Below are 20,468 nucleotides of genomic sequence, written 5' to 3' on the forward strand. Positions count from 1 at the left end.
GAAATCATACAGAATAAAAAGAAGTCTATTTCTTTCTTTCTTTTTTTGTGGGGGGGTGGGTAAAAAGGACCACAGTTTTAATTGTAGGCTTCAGTGCAATTAAAAAAAATACTGTAATCAATTTTAGGACCTTACATTTGAATAGGGGCCAATAATTTCAGTTTGAGAAACCAGGTTTACTGCAACAGTAAGAAAAACAATGATTCTTTGGAAAATTCTTTGGTGGCTGACAAGAAAAATTCCACCGCCAAGCACATACTTTGTTTTTCTTTCTGTAGGGCCTTCGTGATTCAGCTGATTAAGATGGAAACCTCTGATTCCACTCAACCTTTCAGAGAAGACATTCCAGAATTCATGATCTCATCAACCAGGAGAATATTGGTGGCAATCACAGTGCAAGAGTGAAGCAGCTGCTTCTTGACATAATAGTTATCCCAGATGCCAGCTTCAGCCACATTAACTGGCTCACCTGTCTTTAGGTCAACACCAACAAGCTGTCCTGACTCCAAATGTTCGGCCTGTAACTTAACTAGTGTCTCCTGAAGGTCAAAGCTAGAGTTTTGAGCCAGAACCTTGGGAATAATGAGCAATGCGTCAGCAAAAACTTGCACTCCAAGACGGTCCCTTCCGTTGATATTGGGCTTATGTTGGATAAGAGCTTCGGCTATAGTTACATCCACTGCGCCAGCACCAGGAACCACACAGCCATCTTCAATGGCATTCTTGACAGCTCTCAGACTGTCTCTTACTGCGTCCTTGATCTGTGTAATTGCATGCTTATTTGGTCCTTTGATCAACAGTGTGACAGATGGAGGGTTGCCACATTTTTCAATAAAGGTGAATTTCTCTTCTCTCAGTGCATATTCATAGACAAGTCCTGCATGTCCCAAACAATCAGCACTTAGGTCATCTAGAGAATTCATGGCAATCCCACCATATGCAAGAGTCAACCTCTCCATATTTCTTCTTTTTGCTCTGCTACTATGCCTTCTTTTGCAAGAGCATCTAAAGAAAACGGGTCAATTCCCTTTTGATTAATAACAACAAATACTTTGTCTGAATTACCACACACTTTTCTTTTCAGTTCCACTATTTTCTTTACTCTATCTTCAATGAATTTCCTTTCGGCTTTTAGTAGTTTCTCTCTCTCCTCTGCACTTTTGTAAAAAAATCCAGAATTCACTTCCGTTTTTTCATATTCTAATGACAGTTGCATGTAAGAATGTAAACATCTTCTATTCTTTTCGTCATATCAGGATATCAGGCACCATGATCCAAGACCAGTCCTCTGATCAACGTTGTGTCAGTTTCTGATTTATGCTTCATCTCCATGATCTCTACCATGAAAAGATAGACAGGTTCACCTGGCTTCCTGATAGCCAACACTGAGTCTACCACCGCCTCTGTCAGCACGTCGGCCAGGTCGGCATTGACTTTGGTGTGCAGGGATGTCCGTGCCACATGAATGAGGATTTCTCGATCTATTTCCTTGCTTATTTTTGTCTGATCCAAGACTTTGAGGGCCTTGTCTTGGCAGCTTCAAACCCTTCTGTGATGATTCGAGGGTGCAGACCTTCAGAGATGTAGAGATCCGCCTGCTTCAGCAGCTCTCCAATGATGAGAACATTTGAAGTGGTGCCATCGCCAGTAATGTCATCTTGGGCTATAGCCACTTTTGCTATCAAGGAGGGTGTTGGGTGCTGAATTTGCATCTCGTGTAACAGGACGTTGCCATGCTTGGTGCGCTTGATGTCTCCCGCACCGGAAACAAGCATCTTCATGGTGCCCTTGGGCCCCAGGTTGGTCCTCATTACGTGCTGCAGTACCCGAGCCATGCTGATGTTCAAGGCCAGCGCCGCTTGGGCCCGAGCCACCTCGGCTTTGGGGTTGAGCGCCTTCACTGCCGACGTGGCTGCGGGAGAGGAGCAGGAGGAGGCGGTGCAGGGGAAGGGACTCGGGAAGTAGAAGTTGTCTATTTCCTCCTTCCTTTCTTCCTTCCTTTCTTTGCGAGGCAATGAGGGCTAAGTGACTTTTCAGGGTCACACAGATAGTAAGTGTCAAGTGTCTGCGGCTGAATTTGAACTCAGGTCCTCCTGAATCCAGGGCCAGAGTTTTATTCACTGAGCCACCTAGGTGCCCCTCTTAACAAGCATGAGGCCACTTGTTATTGATTTGGTAATGATTTCAGAATCAACTCTTTTTGTGTTCTTAGATCACTGACTAGATCAAAGGTCAGAATTAATAGATAGTGGGCATTCTTCATAATCTTTGTTATTCCTATCTGTATAATCAGTCCAAATTCTCTAAAACACTTATGATTCTAATTTAGGAATACATAAAATATTATTATCTACTCTCCAGGAATTCTTGTCTAGTTCATGACATTTAAAAGTATGAAATTCCCTACATATACTTTTCTCTGCATGCAAAATTACTGAACTCTAGGTTTTACCCTTCTGAAAACATTCATCTATTTAGAAGGAAATTTGTTGCTTTCATTTAAAATGCATCTTCCCTGATCAATTTATGGTATCTGCTTCTGGGAAACATGGAAATAACTAGAAATCACCTTGCTTTCTCAGGCTGACTGTCTGCTGAGTCTGATAAAAATCTGAAAATTACATACCTATCTTCTTCCGAGGAATTAATCTTCTTGAATATTTTGACATCTATAAATATCTTTAGGTTATTGAGACTTGGAAAATTAGAATGAAATGTCAAACATTGCCTGCCCTAAAAAAATAATGCCAGTTGCAACAGAAACAGCACATTTTTTTTTCCAGGACTGTTTGCTTTCTTCTCTGCACTTATGAAAAGACCAAAAGCGACTCAGCCAATGGTCTAAATATAACTTAGGGAATGTGCTTGGCAAGATACCCATGCCATCTTCATTTTAGCAAAAATTAATAGAGCAAGTAGGCTTTATCTTTTGCTTAGATCAGGTTTCCACAAGTATAGATGGAAACAATCTCTTGGAGGTAAATGATTTTCCTTCTGAGCTTGCTGCAAAACAAATAGTTCTTCCAAAGGAACATGTTTAACAGTTAAATCAAGTGATTTTTGAAGCACATGGGTTTGGCAGTGTAGTGACTCACAAGATGACAGTGCCATTGGGAGATGATGCCAACTTAAACAGGATGATTAACTTTACTTGTTGCATTCTCTGAACACTAATGGCTCTTCTGTTTAAAGCTTCGCAGCATCCCAGTAGCATGCCAGAAGTCAGATGCTATTATGAGTGCTGGTGGGAAATTTGCTTACCGTCATATAGGAAACACAAAGCACATGAAAGTCTTCCCTGATTCAGGAGGATCAGTTAGAACTTAGGTCTCTATATTCATACTCTGGTTGCTTTGTGCTATTGCTGTGAATAATGCTTTTCTTTTAAATTACAGCTTTGAAATAAGGAAATTATCTAAAGAGAACTTTGTTGATTTTATTGATGAACACATATTTCACTCTTGCAAGTCTGTGTATCATTTTAATGAATTAAAAAAATTATATTTTCTTTAACTCTAATTCATCAATGAGAATTATCAAAACTACCTCAGCCGTATAAAATTTCTTTTTAAATTTTTTTTCTGGGGGGAGTGGGCTCTTCAAAGGTAATTGTGAATTCATTCAGGCCTCTTCTGATGATAGAGTGATCCTTCTAAAACAGAAGGGGTCAACATTTTAAAAGATAACCAGAAATAGTATACTTACAATTATAAGAGCTTTTGAGATGGAATACATTTGCTCTGATGCAGTGCAAGAATCTTACTCTAAGATATCCCTGACTGCCAAGTATCTAGATTTTCCCGGGATAGTCTCTATTTTGGTAACATCATCATTTTATAATGTGACACAATAAAACAATCAAACAAACAGAACAAACAATGCCCATGATTAGGGAGATTTTCATGATATAAATTTAAACTTGTCTTCTATGGATTAAATAATGGAATTTGGCAGACACCCAGGGGTCCCACTTGATTTAGTATTGTTTGAGAAACTGAACTAAGTATCTACTTGGGATGATTAGATATAGGCCACACCCGGCCTGCCCTGAGTAAGGTATACTGCTGATGTCACCAGGGGTACTAATCTCAGCTATCCAGCTTGAAGGACCTCCCCTTTGGGGGAGGGAGAGAGAAAGGTAAAAAGGGTGACGTTTGCTCTGAGCTCTGGCCTTGTTCCTGTTGCTGAGCTTCTGAGAGCGGCCTGGAGAGGGGCTGCACAGCTGACTCCCATAGAAACTGTGGACCCCAGGTGGTGAGTTAATGGAAATGAGGTCAGCTCTTTGAATTAGCTGAGCTGGAAGCAAGTTTGGGGATTGAGTCAGTCTTTGCTAGAGCTGGGGAGCTTATCCATTTTTCTCTTCCCCTATTTCCTTGTTCCTGGCTTTATTAATTTTACCTTTGTTATATATTTTATTCCCATTAATAAAACTTGATTTGTTTTTGGAAAAGAGGCTGTTAATCTCCTTTCTAATTACCCTGGGAGAAATAACTTTAAAAGCAGTTTGGAAGGGAGGAAACTTTGGACCTAGAAGTCCCTCATTGTTTTCTGAACCCAAATATCACAGCGAGCCACCCAATTTACTCTCCCCATATTAAATTTGGACCCTAAACTCCCTATAACCTTTTTCTAGTTCTGTCAGTCTGGTGCTCCTCAGAATATTTTTCCAGGCATCCCTTTCTTCCACAATCATCCCACAATTAGTTACCCATATTCAAATATGTATGGAGGTGAACTTACATGCCAATGACTATGTCAATAGAGCATACTTCCTGGATCAGGAGAGGCAGTGCACTACAGTGGATGAGGAATTTGAGTTGGATTGAAGAATTCCTAGGCTTAAATCCTGCCCATCAGGTGAGTGTCCATCCCTAGGTAAGTCATTTACCCTTTTTCAGTGCCAATATTCTAATCCATAAAATGAGGGGATTGGATTTGATGACATCTGAGTTCCCTTCTAGTTCTGAAACTATGACTATGAAGTTATACCAATGAAACATGGCTAAAAAGAGTATCAAAAGAGTTAAGAATAAAATAGGTTCATATCAGAACTTGGATAGTAGGTTGGTGAAATTTGAGACTAGATTAATTCATAAAAAAAATGAAATTAAAATGTCTTTTAGTCGTGTGTTGCCCAAAGTCACTTATACTATAATAATGAGAGACTCAAAGCAAATGAAAATAAGCATACTAAGAATGATACATTTCTCAGTTCATTGACAGGTATTAATTTAATGATTGGTTTAATATTTGATCTTTGAACCATATGCTCCATTGCTACACTGAACAGACCAGAACAGTGGCATCAAACTTAAATAGAAACAGCATCAATAAAATTCTATAAGGATCCCTGCAGGGCCGCAAACTGACTTAGAAAACAAAATATTAACATTATTTCTATTTTATTCTACTTTTATTTTGCTAATTGTTTTGTGATTACATCTTAATCTGTTTCAAGCCCACTAAGGAGTAGTATAGTATATTTTATACCTCTGCCCCCTAGAGGAATTAATCCTTTAAGATCTGGACTGGGACACAAATTGTTCTTATTTGTGAGTAATGTACATGAGCCACTATATTTTGGCTAGTCCTACTGATGGTTTTTATTCTAGTCATATTTTCCCCTTCCATTGTGTGGGTATTTTCCCAAACTTACCTTCCAGTTCTGGAACCATAACCAAATCTATACTGCCATTGTTTAAGAAAATGGGTGTATCAATCTCATCCTTCTCTGGATATAATCACACTCCTTGCAATCTTTGCAATCTGAAATGTCCGAAAGATAAAATGAAAGCTGCTCTCTCTTTTTTTCCCTATATACAGACTTCCAACATTTGGTGCTAATGTATCTTTGTTGATGGATTTCCCATTTGCAAAGGAAACATAGCAAAATATAAAAGGTAATAAAGTTGGAATAAAAAAGACCTGGCTCAAATCTTACTTTGCACACTTATAAAGCATCAGAAGAGAATAAATGTAATGAATATATACAATTATTATATATTATTAGTATTAAATAATAATATCATAATAATAAAATAACAATTATATAAATAGAATAGTAAGGTAGTTCAAAGCATCAAATTTGAACTGTAAAATGGCAAAAATAAATATGATATGAAAACATTTTGATAATATATCTTTATGTGGTATATTTAGCCTCTACATAACTACCAAATTGATATTCTTAAAACACAAGACTTACAATGTTCAAGAGAGTACAAACCTCCATGTATGGGTATGACAATCCCATATGTGTTTTTATTTCCTTTATTTCATTGAGGATAGGGACAGTTTCAGTTTTGGTATTGTATTGCTTTATAGTTAATACACATTTAAGAAATGATAATTTATTCATTTTTCCAATAACTGTCAAAATTCTAGAAAAACTGAATATTAGTTTTGAATTTTTTTCAATTCTATTAAAACATACATTAATTATACAATATATGCCAGGAATATCTTTACTACAAATAAAACTTAAAAGAATAAAGAATGGACTTCCAGAGTGGAGTCAAGATGGCTGAGGAAAGGCAGTGAGCTCTCAAACTCATGACACAATTGCTCCAGAAAACATCCAAATAACACCATAGGAAAATGCCCAGAGCAGCAAAACTCAAAGAAGAATGTGCTGAAATCATCTTCTAACCAAGAACGGCTTGGAAGGTCAGAAAGAGGGAGTTGCTGTGCTGGTACAGGAGTCAATCCCAATCCCACAGTCACCCTGACACAGATCCAGTCCCAGGAAGGCCTCACCAGAGAAGGAGACCCCCAGAGCCTTTGAATCAGCTGAAGCACCAGTGTCATCTGGAACTAAGCTCACAGTCTAGTGAGAGGGCTGAGCCCTGGGCATGGAGGAGACTACAGGGGTCTATGTTGGTGCTGAGGCACAGCTTGGATTTTTTACCACTGCTGCTCTTGGTGGATGCTAAGAATTGCAAATCAAGGGAATGTCTATCAATTGAGGAATGATGGAAAAAGCTGTGCTATATGATTGTAGTGGAGTGGTCTTGTCCTACAAGAAATGACAAATAGGATGATCCCCAAAAAACCTGGAAAGACTAATGAACATCGATGTATAGTGAAGTGAACAGAGTTGGGAGGACATTGTGCATAGTGACAGCTGTATTGTTCAATGAGCAATTGTGAATGACTTAACTACTCTCAGCAATGCAATAATCCAGACAATCCCAAGGAACTAATGAGGAAGCTTACTATGTATCCCCATAGAAAGAAGTGATAAAAAGAATACTTGTGGATTGTACACACACACATATATATATATATATATATATATATATATATATATATATATATATATATATATATATATATATATAACCTGGTTGCAGTCTTGTGGAGGGGGAAGGAAAGGGAGGGAAGGAAGGAGAAAAATTTGGAACTCTAAATCTTATGAAAATGAATGTTGAAAACTACCTTTACATGTAACTGGAAAAAATAAAATAAATGATAGAAAATCTAAAAAAAAAAAAGAATAAAGAATGCTAAATAAAAGCTAGTTCACAAGTTTCTATCAGAAAGATCATAAAAGCAATGATGGATTGGATTGCTTATCATGTCTAGTAGTAAAAAACAATAATAAAATGGTATTACATGCAACATTGGACATGAATGTCTTTTCAGTAATCATGAAAAGCAAACAAAACACTATAACATTATTACTTCTTATTCCTTGCCATCTGTGGCAGAAGAGGAAGAAGTAGTGAAAAACAGATATCTTGAACATGAGTAGGGTTTAGGCAAGTAGAATGGAGAAGAAAAGACAACCTTTCCAAGCTAGCAAAACACAAGCAAAGGATCAGAGACTAGACTGAATATATCAAATACAGAGGACAGTGAGGAAAGCGCTATGCTAGAGTAAATGGTTGATATTAATGAGTAGTTAGAAATCAGATAGTACAAAATCTAAGAAACCTGAAAATTATTTCATCTGAGTCATCTTAACCTCTAAGGTTTTATTTGCTTACATGTAAACATTTACTTTTTAAAGATTTGATTTCCATTCCAAATTTTATAATTGGACAGAAACTGCCTTTCAGGATCAATCAGGGCCCCACATATGTTGAAAGAAAGAGAAAGAAAGAGAGAAAGAAAAAGGAATAAGGGGAAGAAAAGAGACAAAGAGAAAGAATGAAAAGAGAGAAAAGGAAAAAAAGAAAGAAATTATTTAGGGAGAAAAAAGGGAGGGAGGGTAAGCGGAGAAAGGAAAGAATAAAGAAGAGAGAGGACAAAGAGAGGAAAGTAATTTTGTTCTATAAGATCGTAGTTTTTCTCCTTTGCCCTTCAGTTACTTTCAAAGAGCAAATAGTTTTATCTCAGTCACAAAATTTTAGAAAGGCAAAAGTACAAATTTAACCTTTGTAATTATTTCCTAAGCAAAACAAATAAAAAAATAAAAATGTGTTGATATATTGTGGCAATTTGAAAAAAAAAATTTCCCCACAATAAAAGGAGCTTATTTCTCATATTTTAACAAGAAAATACTATAAAGGTCCTAAAAAAAAAAAGCATTGCCACAAACAAAATATGGAGAAGAAGTCAGAAGAAATGGGAATAGCTAAATGAGAAGCAGCCCCAGAAGCTTAAATCCAGATAAGAATGCCACACAAAGTGGAAGTCAGGGCAGATTAGGAAGGAGCAGTATGAAATGATAAGGCTTAGGGTGTTACAGACAGAAAAGCTAAAGCACAACATTGTACAAAAGACACAAAAGGATTCTTCCTTAAAGGTTCTGCGGATAACAGAAAGGGAATAGAAAGCAGCTCTCTTTCTCATATTGGGAGGGAGTGCAGACACATTCATTCAACTTTCCCCCAAACTGTAAAATGTGAACTTCAAATAGGGGCGAAATGGGAGAGGAGAATAAGTGCTTTGCAAAAGATCTGATTATTGGGCTCTGGGATGATAATAATAACAATTCATTTATTCAACTCTTCCTTTTCTTGCAACATCACAGTGGTATTGTTGTTGTTGCCCTAATTTATAGATGAAGAAAACTGAGAGTACCCAGAAAGGTAAATAATTGGTTCAGATCACACAGCCATCAAGAGGGAGCATGAAAACTTGAGCCAACCCCAATATAACCCAACCAGTTTGGGTAATATAGAGATTTTCATTGGAATCAGACTGACCAGTGAATGGTGGAAAGAACTCTCACTTTCAATTAGCATACTTAAATTTAAAAAATGCTTAAAACCTAAGTAAATATACCTAGAAGTAAGGATGCACTTGAAACAAAGTGACCAGGGAGTCAAGGATAAAATTAGATTTTAGATACAATACATCAATGACTCTATCAGTAAAAATAATGATAAGAATAAGTTCAATTAACATTTATATATTTTTTTGCAAAATTATGCATATATAGAAATAAAGACTATATATGAATAAATATGCCTATACTCCTATATATACCATATATAGACATATGTCTACATATCCATATATGTATATGTGTATGTTTGTTGTTCTTCAGTCATTTTAGTTGCATCTGACCCTTTGTGACCCCATTTGGGGTTTTCTTGGTGTGGAAATTTATTTTGATTTGGGGACCCTACCTTTAGGCTGAGATTAGAAAACCTTAGGCCCTCAGGGTCTCTTCTGTGTGGGAGGTGCTGGTGCCCCTCCCCCTCAGCTTCAGCTGAGTCAAAAAGCCCCGTGAGCTATACAAGACTCCAGGTCAGACAGCTGGGGGGAAAAAGCCCCCAGCTCTCTCCGACCTGAGTGGAGGTATCTGAGAGATGCTGAGCTCTGGTGTAGCCTGTGCTGAGGCATGTGAAGCTGGAGCACACCTCCCCCCTCACCAGCCGCAGCTCTGGCTGGCGGATTTGCTTGGTGTGTGGGCGCAGGAAGCTCCGAGATTTGAGTGGAGAGAAGAAAAGGTATAGATAGACTGGGGAGTTAGATAGCAAGGGGTTTGGTTGGGACAAGGAGACAGGTGGCTGAGAAGAGGACTGGAGGCAGCTGAAGAGATTAGAAAGGTTCAAACGGACGAGAGCTGACAAGGACGGACGAGAGAGGCTGAGAACAAGGAGACAGGAGAGGAGATGGACAGTAGCAGGACTAGGAGCAAGGAGGAAAGGCCGGCAGACAAGATTAGAGGGGCGGCAAAAGTGGCAGAGGGCAGACTGACGGAGCAGACAGACAGAAGGTCGGTGAGAGAGAAACACAGGGGTTCAGTAGTGGCAGTAAGGAGAGGAAAGTTAGAAGCAGGAGGATTTACAAAGTGAAAGGGGCTTTCAGTTAGAATAAAGTGTAACGTGCCCTGAGGCGGGAGGCGACTAAGGCCCTTATTGTATTCAAGAAGTTGTAAGCACAGCAGGTGGAAAAGAGACACAGTGGAAAGAGACCTCAGGAAAGCAGTCAGGTTGTACATTTTATTTCCCTGTATTCTTAATTTTAAATAGTATCCCATAAATAAACTCTGCTTTGATTATTTAGCTAAGAGGCTTCTTAATATTTAGTTTTATCAATTTGGGAGCAGTGTGGTGGACCTTTATAAATGGCCCATATTAAATTAATAGCAGTCAGATAGCCAGTTAGTCAACAGTCCGCAGATTAGTCCTCCACAGTTTAGTCCCCCCAAAATTAGGCCCAGCTGGTCAGTAAAAATATTCTACATTGGCAAAGGTATTGGAGTGGTTTGCCATTTCCCATCCTAGCTCATTTTATAGATGAGGAACTGAGGCAAATAGGGTTAAGTAATTGACTTGCCCAGGGTCACACAGCTAGTAAATGTTGAGACTGGATTGAACTCAGGAAGATGCGTTTTCCTGGTTTCAGGCCCAGCATTTTTTCCACTGGGTCACTTAACCGCCCTGATAGACAGAAAGATAGGGAGGGAGGGAGGGAGGGAGGGAGGGAGGGAGGAAGGTAGATAGATAGATAGATAGATAGATAAATAGATGCATACATGTATATATATACTGACACATATGCATACATGCATATGTCGATGTTTTCCCATTTGATCCTTACAACTATATCTTTACATATACATTTTATGTACTATATATGTGCATGTGTATATGTGTGTATAAGTGTGTACATAGACACACATACACAAATACTTTTTTCATTTTATCTTATAAATGAGGTGCTATTGACTGTATCCCAAAGAGATCATAGAAGAGGGAAAAGGACCCACAAGTACAAAAATATTTATAGCAGCTTTCTTTGTGGTGGCGAAGAATGGGAAATTAAGAGAATGTCCATCAATTGAGGAATGGCTGAACAAGTTGTGGTATATGATTGCAATGGAATACTATTGTGCTGTAAGAAACAATTAGCAGGAGGATTTCAGAGAAACTTGGAGACTTACATGACCTGATGCTGGGTGAGATGAGCAGAACCAAGAGAACATTTTACACAGGAACAGAAACATTGTGTGATGATCAGTTGTGATAGGCTTGGCTCTTCTCAGCAATGCAATGATGCAAGACAATTTTAAAGAACTCATGGTGGAAAATGCAGATTGAACCATACGGTTTCTACTTTTTGGCTGTTTTTTTCTTTTTTGAGGTTTATCCCTTATGTTCTGATTCTTCTTTCACAATATGACACATGCTGAGATATGTTTAAGGTTATTGTACATAAATAACCTATATCAGATTGCTTTCTGTCTTCAGGAGTGGGGAGGGAAGGGAGGATGGGAGAAAATTTGGATTAATTAATCCTATGAAAACAAATGTTGAAAATTATCTTTACATGTAACTGGAAAATAATAAAAGACTTTTATGAATAAAAAATTAATAAATGAGGTGCTATCACAGTCCCCATTCTAAAGAAGAGATAGGGATCTAAAGTTGAGAGAGATCAAGTGACTTGTCAATGACCCCACAGCTAATAGGTATCTGAAGCAGGATTTGAATTTTTGTTTTCCTTACTCCAAGTACCCCCTGCTTTGTCCAATGACTGATCTAGTTGCCTAAAGGTGTATGGACTCTGGAAACACCATCCTCAGGCTATAGCAAGAAGAAAATACAAGAATCAATAATTTGTGGGGAGGAGTCATACAGTCCTGACATACAGATCATGGCAAGCTCTCATTACTCATCTTAGATAGATGAGTATTACCACAAGGGAAGCTGTGTGATGACGATGAAGCATAGGGTTTTATATAAAGGCAAGATCTCAATCTCATATTACTTGTTTTCCATAGAAAGGATGTAATAGAGTTTTAGTTAGTTCTTAAAAAATTTTCCATTATGGACAATTCCAGATATGGAGCATTCAAGAGGGGGGAAAGTTAGGGTTAGGACAGTGGGCAGGAAAAAGGAATGCCTAGAGCTGAGACAAGGTGTACAAAGGTCACACAACAGTTATTAGAATTTAGAGCCTAAAGGAATCTTAGAAAGAATTTGATTCTCCCCTCTCATTTTACATATGAAGATACTGACTGAGCCCCATGGAAAGGGAGAGATTTATCTAAGTAGCACAGATAGATTTTGAACAACTTTTCTAATTCCAAATCCCATGTTTTATGTTTCTTGATGCTACCTATGTCAAATATGTCAAAGAACATTTTTTGTTTTTTTAATGACACAGTCATCCCTATTAATTTGCTGCCATTTTAAAGGCATTTTTCCTTAAAAATAAGGCATTATTCAAGTGAAATCAATAAGGCAAAGAAACAAAGTTTTGTTAAGCAACTACTATGAGTCATACAGGGGCAGCTAAATGGCATTGTGGATAGAGTGCCAAGCCTGCAGTCAAGGAAGACCTATCTATCTTCTTGAGCTCAAATCTGACCTCAGATATTTACTAGCTGTGTAATCTTGTGCAAGTCACTTCACCCTGTTTGCCTCAGTTTCTTAACTAAAATGATCTGGAGAAGGAAATGGCAAACCACTCCAGTATCCCTGGCAAGGAAACCCAAAATGGGATCACAAAGAGTCAGACATGACTGAAAACAACTATACTACAACAAGGTGTAAGTACAGTGTAAAGTTAGGTGGGGGGCTTTAGGATTTTATATTAATCCCTTAATGATATGGAGGCACTGAAATTTATTGAATAGGAGGGTGATGTGGCTAGAACTGTGCATTAGGAAGATCAATTTGGCAGAGGTGAGTGGGAATTAGAGTAATGAATTATATCTGGGGGAAAAATTCTTGTTATTGGTTGATAGATTTTTGAAAGGGAAAGAAGGATGACTGTTCAAATTATATATTAGCAGGATACATGACTTTTATGAAGAAAACATGAGTACAGAAAAAATCAAAGTAAATTTATAAATACTTTAATGAAATGCAATATTCTTGAAAAACTAAGGCACTTCACAATAACACATATAGTTAAATTTGATTCTCACCCAATCACTGAGTAACCAATAATTTGGTATCTGTTGACTTTAACAAGACTTTTGAATTTTTCTTTGTACCACTGACATTGTTAGCCTAAAAATAATATTACCTAGACTTCCAAATCTTCTGTGGATCAGTAAATAATTAGTTAGGACTGTTGCTCCAGGCCTGGTATAAAGTAATGGGGGGAACACAAGGAAAACATGATCTTTGAGGAAGCTAGTCTGAGACCCAATATTCACCACTGCCATCAATTATGTGGATAATGAACCAAATAACATATTTGTTATTAAATTGGTACATGAAGCAACTGAGAGTAGAGAATGGTTAGGTAGTCACTCCAAATATAGGTTCAAGAATCAAAGTAAACTTTACTTTTTTCTTTTCTTCATACTTTGCTCCCCCTACCCTCTATAAGGACATCTCTTACGCTGACTTAAGTTATGACTTAATGAAACATTTTTTGCAGTTGTACCTCTGATTATTTAATGATGAAGTGATAATATATGTATCTCTTCCTTGTACAAAGTTGGGAGGATCAAATGAAATACAATTGGTAAATTGCTTTGCCAACGTTAAATACTTTGGTATTCAATGGAGCTGGGATTTTGTTGATGCAGATACAATGATGCAGATAACAGTCCATACATACTTGCCCATCCTATGGAATACTTATCCATCTAATTCACCATATGATATCGGCCATGATGGACATAGGTTTGGCATATTTTGACTCATAGGATCTTCTTAACCATCATATAAGTATTACAAGCCTCATTTTAAAGATGATGAAACTGAATCTCAGATATTTTAAGGCACATCCAATGTTCCATATATTAGTTTCTCTTTTCTTTGTTTATTGTCTCTGTGTGGAGATATTGAAATTAAAGCTTACATATACACACACCATTTCTAGGTTCCGTCAAATATTATTAATAGAGTACTCAATTCCTAGATACTCACTCATTGTTCCTTTTGCATGCTGGGATTGAGATAGCTTGTATCTCACTCCACAGATGATAAGAAAATGATAAGGATTCACAGGCACCCTTGAACAAACACAGAAACATAAAGCACATAAATAAGTTGTTGTTGTTTGTCCTTCATTCTCAAAGAAGACCATGACATCAGGAGGTGATGTCATGACTTGTAATGAATTAGATTTAAGTGAGGAAGAGCTATGCAATGTCACCAACCTCACTCTTTCCTCCAGAGCCATCAGGGTCCAGTGGAAAGATATGTATCAGGTTAAATGGAGATGGTCCTGGATGTTTAAGGCAATTGGGGTTAAGTGATTTGCCTAGAGTCACAAAGTAGTAAGTGTCTGAAGAGAGATTTCAATTCAGATCCTCCCCATTTCAGGCCAGTGATCTATCCACTGTGCCACCTAGCTCCCCAAATAGACTGTAAGCTCATCCTGGAAGGGGACTGAACTGGGAATTGTTATTAGAGAAATGCCAAATTGTTACTAAAGTTCCCTCTTTCCCAGTGCCCTGTGTTTCTTCTGCTATAAGTTCTCCTGTAGGAGAGACAGGGAAGAAATCATTCATAAATATGTGAGTCAAATTGACTCTGCTAGTATGTGTTTCAATATGGAATTCCAAGAGAGAGAAAGCATGCAAGAATGACTCACCTTGCTAAATGAAGCTTTTTTGGAAGAAAGTCCAACTCCCTGTGTCTCAGTCAGCCCATCATTAGGAAGCAATGTTCATCTGTGACATGAAATTAATAATGGGGGGGCCAGTGGATAAAGCACCAGCTCTGGATTCAGAAGGACCCGAGTTCAAATCCGGCCTCAGACACTTGACACTAGCTGTGTGACCCTGGGCAAGTCACTTTTCCCTCATTGCCCTGAAAAAAAAAATTAATAATGGGATATTGACCATACTCGCTTAAGCCTACCTTACACATTGTAAGAAGTCACTATATCCATTGCTTTTAGTTAATGGTTACTCTTCACCTATAAGAGAATGGTCAGTTTGGCACTTGAAGGTGAAGGCATAACTATCCATAAAAGTAAATGTCATTAAAAAAACAACATTAAATTTAATTTTATGAAGAAATAATGGAACTTAAAACCAAAAATATGATTATCTGTATGTGTTTTTATCATGTAAAATGAAAAATTAATCACCTCTTTCTCTTCTCTTGGTTCTCTGTTCTGTATGCTAAGTATTAAATCTTCTGAACTTTAATTATAGGTGCTAAAAATGTTCTCATGAAACCAAAGCTGATCTGTACACACATACAAAAATACTATAAAACCATGGGGTAGGCAGCATTTGTAAAACTTGATGTAATGATTATTTACAATTCCCTGCTTGGCAAATGTTTGCATACATAATGAACAAAGGTGTTACTGTTTCCATGTTCTTTGTTTAATTAGAGACAACCAGCAGTTCCACACAATTGCAGGGGGGAAAATGACGGATAATTTCTTCTTTGCATTAAATATAATTAGGGGCACTGTGCTGAGAACAGGATTTAAAAATATTCTTTCTTTTTCTAATTTCATTTGTCAGTATCTATGTGATGTAGCAAAGTTTAACTATTTCATTTTTAAAATGTAATGCATCTTGGTTTATATATTGCTTGCTTGACTGTTTCATTCATTCTGCATCATTTCAGGTAGATCATCTATACTTATCTGTATTCATCATGTCATCATTTGTTATACCACAGTGATTTTCTATTAATCCATGTATAATAGTTTATTATCCATTCCCAAATAATTGGGTATATACTTTGCTATCACAAAAATGTCTTGCTATAAATATTTTTGTTATACTTAGAGACTTCCTTCTTCTCAATGACCTCCTTGGGGTATAAGCATAACACTGAAATCATTGGTTCAAAGGGTATGGAAACTTTATTCACTTTAATTATGTTATGTCAAATAGTTTTCCAAAATGGTCATACTGATTTACAGTTCGACAAACAATATACTAGTGTGCCTATCTTCCCACACCCTATCCAACATTTATGATGCCTGTGTTTTATCATCTTTGCTAATTTGCAGAAGTGTTACATAAAAGTTTAGGGTTGTATTAATTTGCATTGATCTTATTTTTAGTGATGTAGCCCATTCTTCCATATGGTTGTTAATCGTTGGTAATTCTTTTGAAAACTATTTGTTTATATCCTTTGACCATTTATCTACTGGGTAATGGCTATTCTTCACACTCATGTGCATATAAATATGTATACAAATGTGTGTTTATGAATATATATCATCCATATATATATTTAATATATGTGTATACATATACATAAATACATGCATACATATTTTTTGTTGGATACCAAACCCTTATCAGAGAAATTTGATCCAAAGATAATTTCCCTATTTAACTGCTTTATATGTATTCCTTTTGCTTGTGTAGAGGGTTTTTTTGTTTTTTTGTTTTCAGCATTAGGTAATAACAGTTATCCATGTAATCTTTTTCAATTGATTCTATGTTTTTGTGAAAGGTATACATTCTACTTCCTTTCCATTTTTTAGGAAATGGTATTAAGGTCACATGACCATTGAGAATTTATTGTGGACTATGGCATTAGGTATTGGCCTAACTTGAATTCCTGCTTAAATGTGTTTTTTTTTTAGCAGTTTTTATAAAAGAGGGATTTCTTTCCTAAATAACTTATTTTTCTGGCTTATTGAACACAATTATTGAGTTTTATCATTTCGGATTTAACTTCATCTACTTTGTTCTAGTGATCAGACTTTTATTTTTAACACCAAATTGTTTGGATGATTGCTGTTTTATAATGTCTTAAGGAATAGAAATACTATCGACCCTTTACTCTGACCTCTTTTCTTAATTTCCCTTGATATTCTAGATTTTTCCCTCCAAATTGACATTGCAATTACTTTCTCTACTTTTTTAAAGTATTCCTTAGATAGTTTGATGTATATCACATTAAAATTGTAAACTAACTTTGGTAGTATTATCATTGTACTATATTTGCATAGTCCAGTATTGAGCACTGAATGCTCCTTCAGCTATTTATACTGTTCTTTAGTTCTTTAAGAAGCACTTTGTAATTGAAACTATACAAGCATTTTATGTTCTTTGGCAGAGTGATCCCTAAATATTTTATTCATTGTGTGGTTATTTGGACAAGAATTTCCCTTTCTGTTACTTCATCTTGGATTCTGCTTTTATAATAAGGAATTGTTATTGATTTTTCTGCATTTATATTTTAGCCTGTAACTTAACTGAAGATTTTCTTATATCGCTTTATATCTTTGCTGATTCCCTAGGATTTTCTAAGGAAACTACCAAGTCTCCAGCCAATAATGATGTATTTATTTCCTCTTTACTTATCATTTTGCCTTAAATTTCTTTCTCTTATTGCTACTACTAGTGTTTCTAAAACTATATTAAATCATTGGTGGAGTACTTAGACATTTGGCATCCTTGTTTTATTCTTATATTCACTGGGGAAACTTCTGGTGTATCCCAATTACACATTAGTGTGCTTTGGGTTTTAGATAGATATCTTTATGAGATGGAAAAGAGTCCTTCTATGCATAGATTTTACAGGTTTCTCTTTTTTCTTTCTGATGAATAATCACTGTACTTTGTCAAAGACTTTTTCTATAGCAATTGAGACAATCATGTGGTTTTGGATGTTTTAAAATTTTTAAAAAATACACATTGAAATGTCTTTGCCTTTCTGATAAATATCCAAGTTAGTCACAATGAATGGTTTCTTGGGCGAGTTGCATAGTTTCTTTGACAGGATTTTTAAAAAAAATTTTGAATTGATAGTCACTAATGATATTTATTTATGCTTATCCTATGCTTTATCCCTTCCTGATTTAATCATAAGAAATCTATTCAATTAATAAAATGATTCTTAGTTTTTGAGAATAATTGAGTAGTGTTATTAATAATTATCTTTAAGGAAACTGATAGAATTTACCTGTAAATATATAAGAACCAGGAATTTATTTTCACATACCCCCACCCCCCCCATAAGTTCTTTCATTCTATTTATTTATCTGACATTGGATTATGTAAGATATATACTTATTATTCTGTTAGTTTAACTGTGTTATATATTTTGTTGTTGTTGTTGTTTTGGTTTTTTGGTGAGAAAATTAGGGTTAAGTGACTTGCCCAGGGTCACACAGCTAGTAAGTGTTAAGTGTCTGAAGCCTGATTTGAACTCAGTTCCTCCTGAATCCAGGGCTGGTGCTTTATTAACTGCACCACCTAGCTGCCCCGTTTGTTATATTTTTGAAGATATTTCTTTGGTGTTCTGTTTTGTTAGCATTTAACTTAACAGCAGATTTTATAATTATTTTGTGATTTTCTTGTTAATTTACTATTTTGTTGATTTGATTTTCTACCCACTTGGATCTAATTACATTTGTTAAATTTTTGTCATTTTCCTCAAACAAAAGACTTTTATTTTTATTTATCATTTCTTTTTTTACATTTATTTGCAATGTTTTTGCCCTATACTGGTTAATATTTTTTATTTTGAGGATTTTTTTTTTAAGTGAGGCAATTGGAGTTAAGTGACTTGCCCAGGGTCACACAGCTAGTAAGTGTTAAGTGTCTGAGGCCGGATTTGAACTCAGGTACTCCTGACTCCAAGGTCGGTGCTCTATCCACTGCGCTACCTAGCTGCCCCTGGTTAATATTTTTTAAAGTCCCATGTGAGTTTGAGAAAAAAAGAGGAATGTATACCATTCACAAAGACATAGAGGCAACTGCAAATGATAATATGGATAACTAAGATTACCTGAAGAAAAATACCAAACTTTATTTATATGTATGTATGTATCTGCTAAGTATTTGTCTATCTTGGATACCAAACACTTATCAGAGAAATTTGATCCAAAGATAGTTTCCCTATTCAAACGCTTTCTATCCTATATGCATTTCTGTTGTTTGTATTGATATTGCTTTGTTGTCTCTGTTTTTTTTTTCAGCATAGACTAGTTATAGTATAACTTTTTTCTCTGATAACATAATTGCTTTCAGCATAGTGTAGTTATATTATACTCTTTTGTCTTTGATATCATAAATGCAACTCCTTTTTTGACACACAAAAAGGTCTTGAATAGCCTAAGAGTGTGATTAGGAAGGAAGAAGGTACCCACCACAGAAAGATTGTGTTTAAGGTTAGAATGTTATAAGAACAGCCAAGATGAATGGTGGTTAACTAACCTATGTCCCTCCCCCAAAGGGGAAACTTACCAATGAGAGAAGTGGTCCAGAAGGATATTTTAGAGAGAGTAGATGGTTGAACCACTAAGAGAAGACTCTTAGTGGTGAGGGTGGTCTCAGAGTTAGAGTACAGCTAAAACATGGTTTTGAAGTCTAGAAAGAAAGAAGTACAATTGGACAGAAACAAAGCTTGGTCTGGCTGGGCTACAAAATGGAGGTCACTGAAGGACTTCAATAATGGGAACAACTAGGTAAAAGGATAATCCAAGGTTAGAAGGCAAAAAGAACTCTTTCTTCATCACTAAATCAATATTTCTCCTTTTAATTTCACCTATTTCAATCATTCCCTTTGCCACCTCACCCACTGGCCTGTACATCCACTTCATCCTGAGACCTTACAGGAGATAGTTTCCCTTCATTACCATTGACTCCATTAGGCTATATGTTTTCCTCTCTATCTTTTGACTTTTCTTTCCTCATTTAAGTGGTCATATCATTATGGAGTTTATTTTTTAAAAATGAATAATTTTAAAAAACCCTTTGTTTCATGTGTTTTGAGCTTCTTTCAGTTTTTCCTATTTAGATACTGCTTCACCACTTGTCTCCTTGTGTACATTTAAACAGAAATCTCTGGATAGCCTCTATGTTAATGATGTATATAGTGAAGTCCAATGGAAAAGCATTTGCTTTGGAGTCCAAGGATAGAGATTGGCATCTCCAATAATCTTAACACATGCACAAATTGGCTCAACTCACTAAACTTCTTTGGGTCTCATTTTCCTTATCTTTAAAATGATGGAGGTGAACTAAGTCATCTCCATGTTCACTTTGTTTTCTCTTCGATGCTTCCAAATATATACCCAACCCCGAAATGCCAAGTATCTCTGCACTTTTTGATTCAACCAGCAAGGTGCTAACCTCTATACGTGATTGATACAATTGTTCTGTTTTTCTACAT

The 20,468-nt window shown here is 36.3% G+C and overlaps 1 protein-coding gene across 1 annotated transcript in view; it reads right to left on the reverse strand.

Annotated features, from left to right (window-relative positions):
• Window positions 1-323: 323 nt before the first annotated feature.
• LOC122732122 (T-complex protein 1 subunit zeta-like) overlaps window positions 324-20,468 on the reverse strand; it is a 45,798-nt gene continuing 25,653 nt past the window's right edge. The window contains 5 exon segments of the mRNA XM_043972274.1: window positions 324-979; window positions 982-1,190; window positions 1,301-1,529; window positions 1,532-1,912; window positions 14,289-14,374. Coding sequence (XP_043828209.1) covers window positions 324-979; window positions 982-1,190; window positions 1,301-1,529; window positions 1,532-1,912; window positions 14,289-14,374 — 1,561 coding nt within the window.

Source organism: Dromiciops gliroides, chromosome 6 (genome assembly GCF_019393635.1).
Source record: "Dromiciops gliroides isolate mDroGli1 chromosome 6, mDroGli1.pri, whole genome shotgun sequence".
NCBI classification, from domain to species: Eukaryota; Metazoa; Chordata; class Mammalia; order Microbiotheria; family Microbiotheriidae; genus Dromiciops; species Dromiciops gliroides.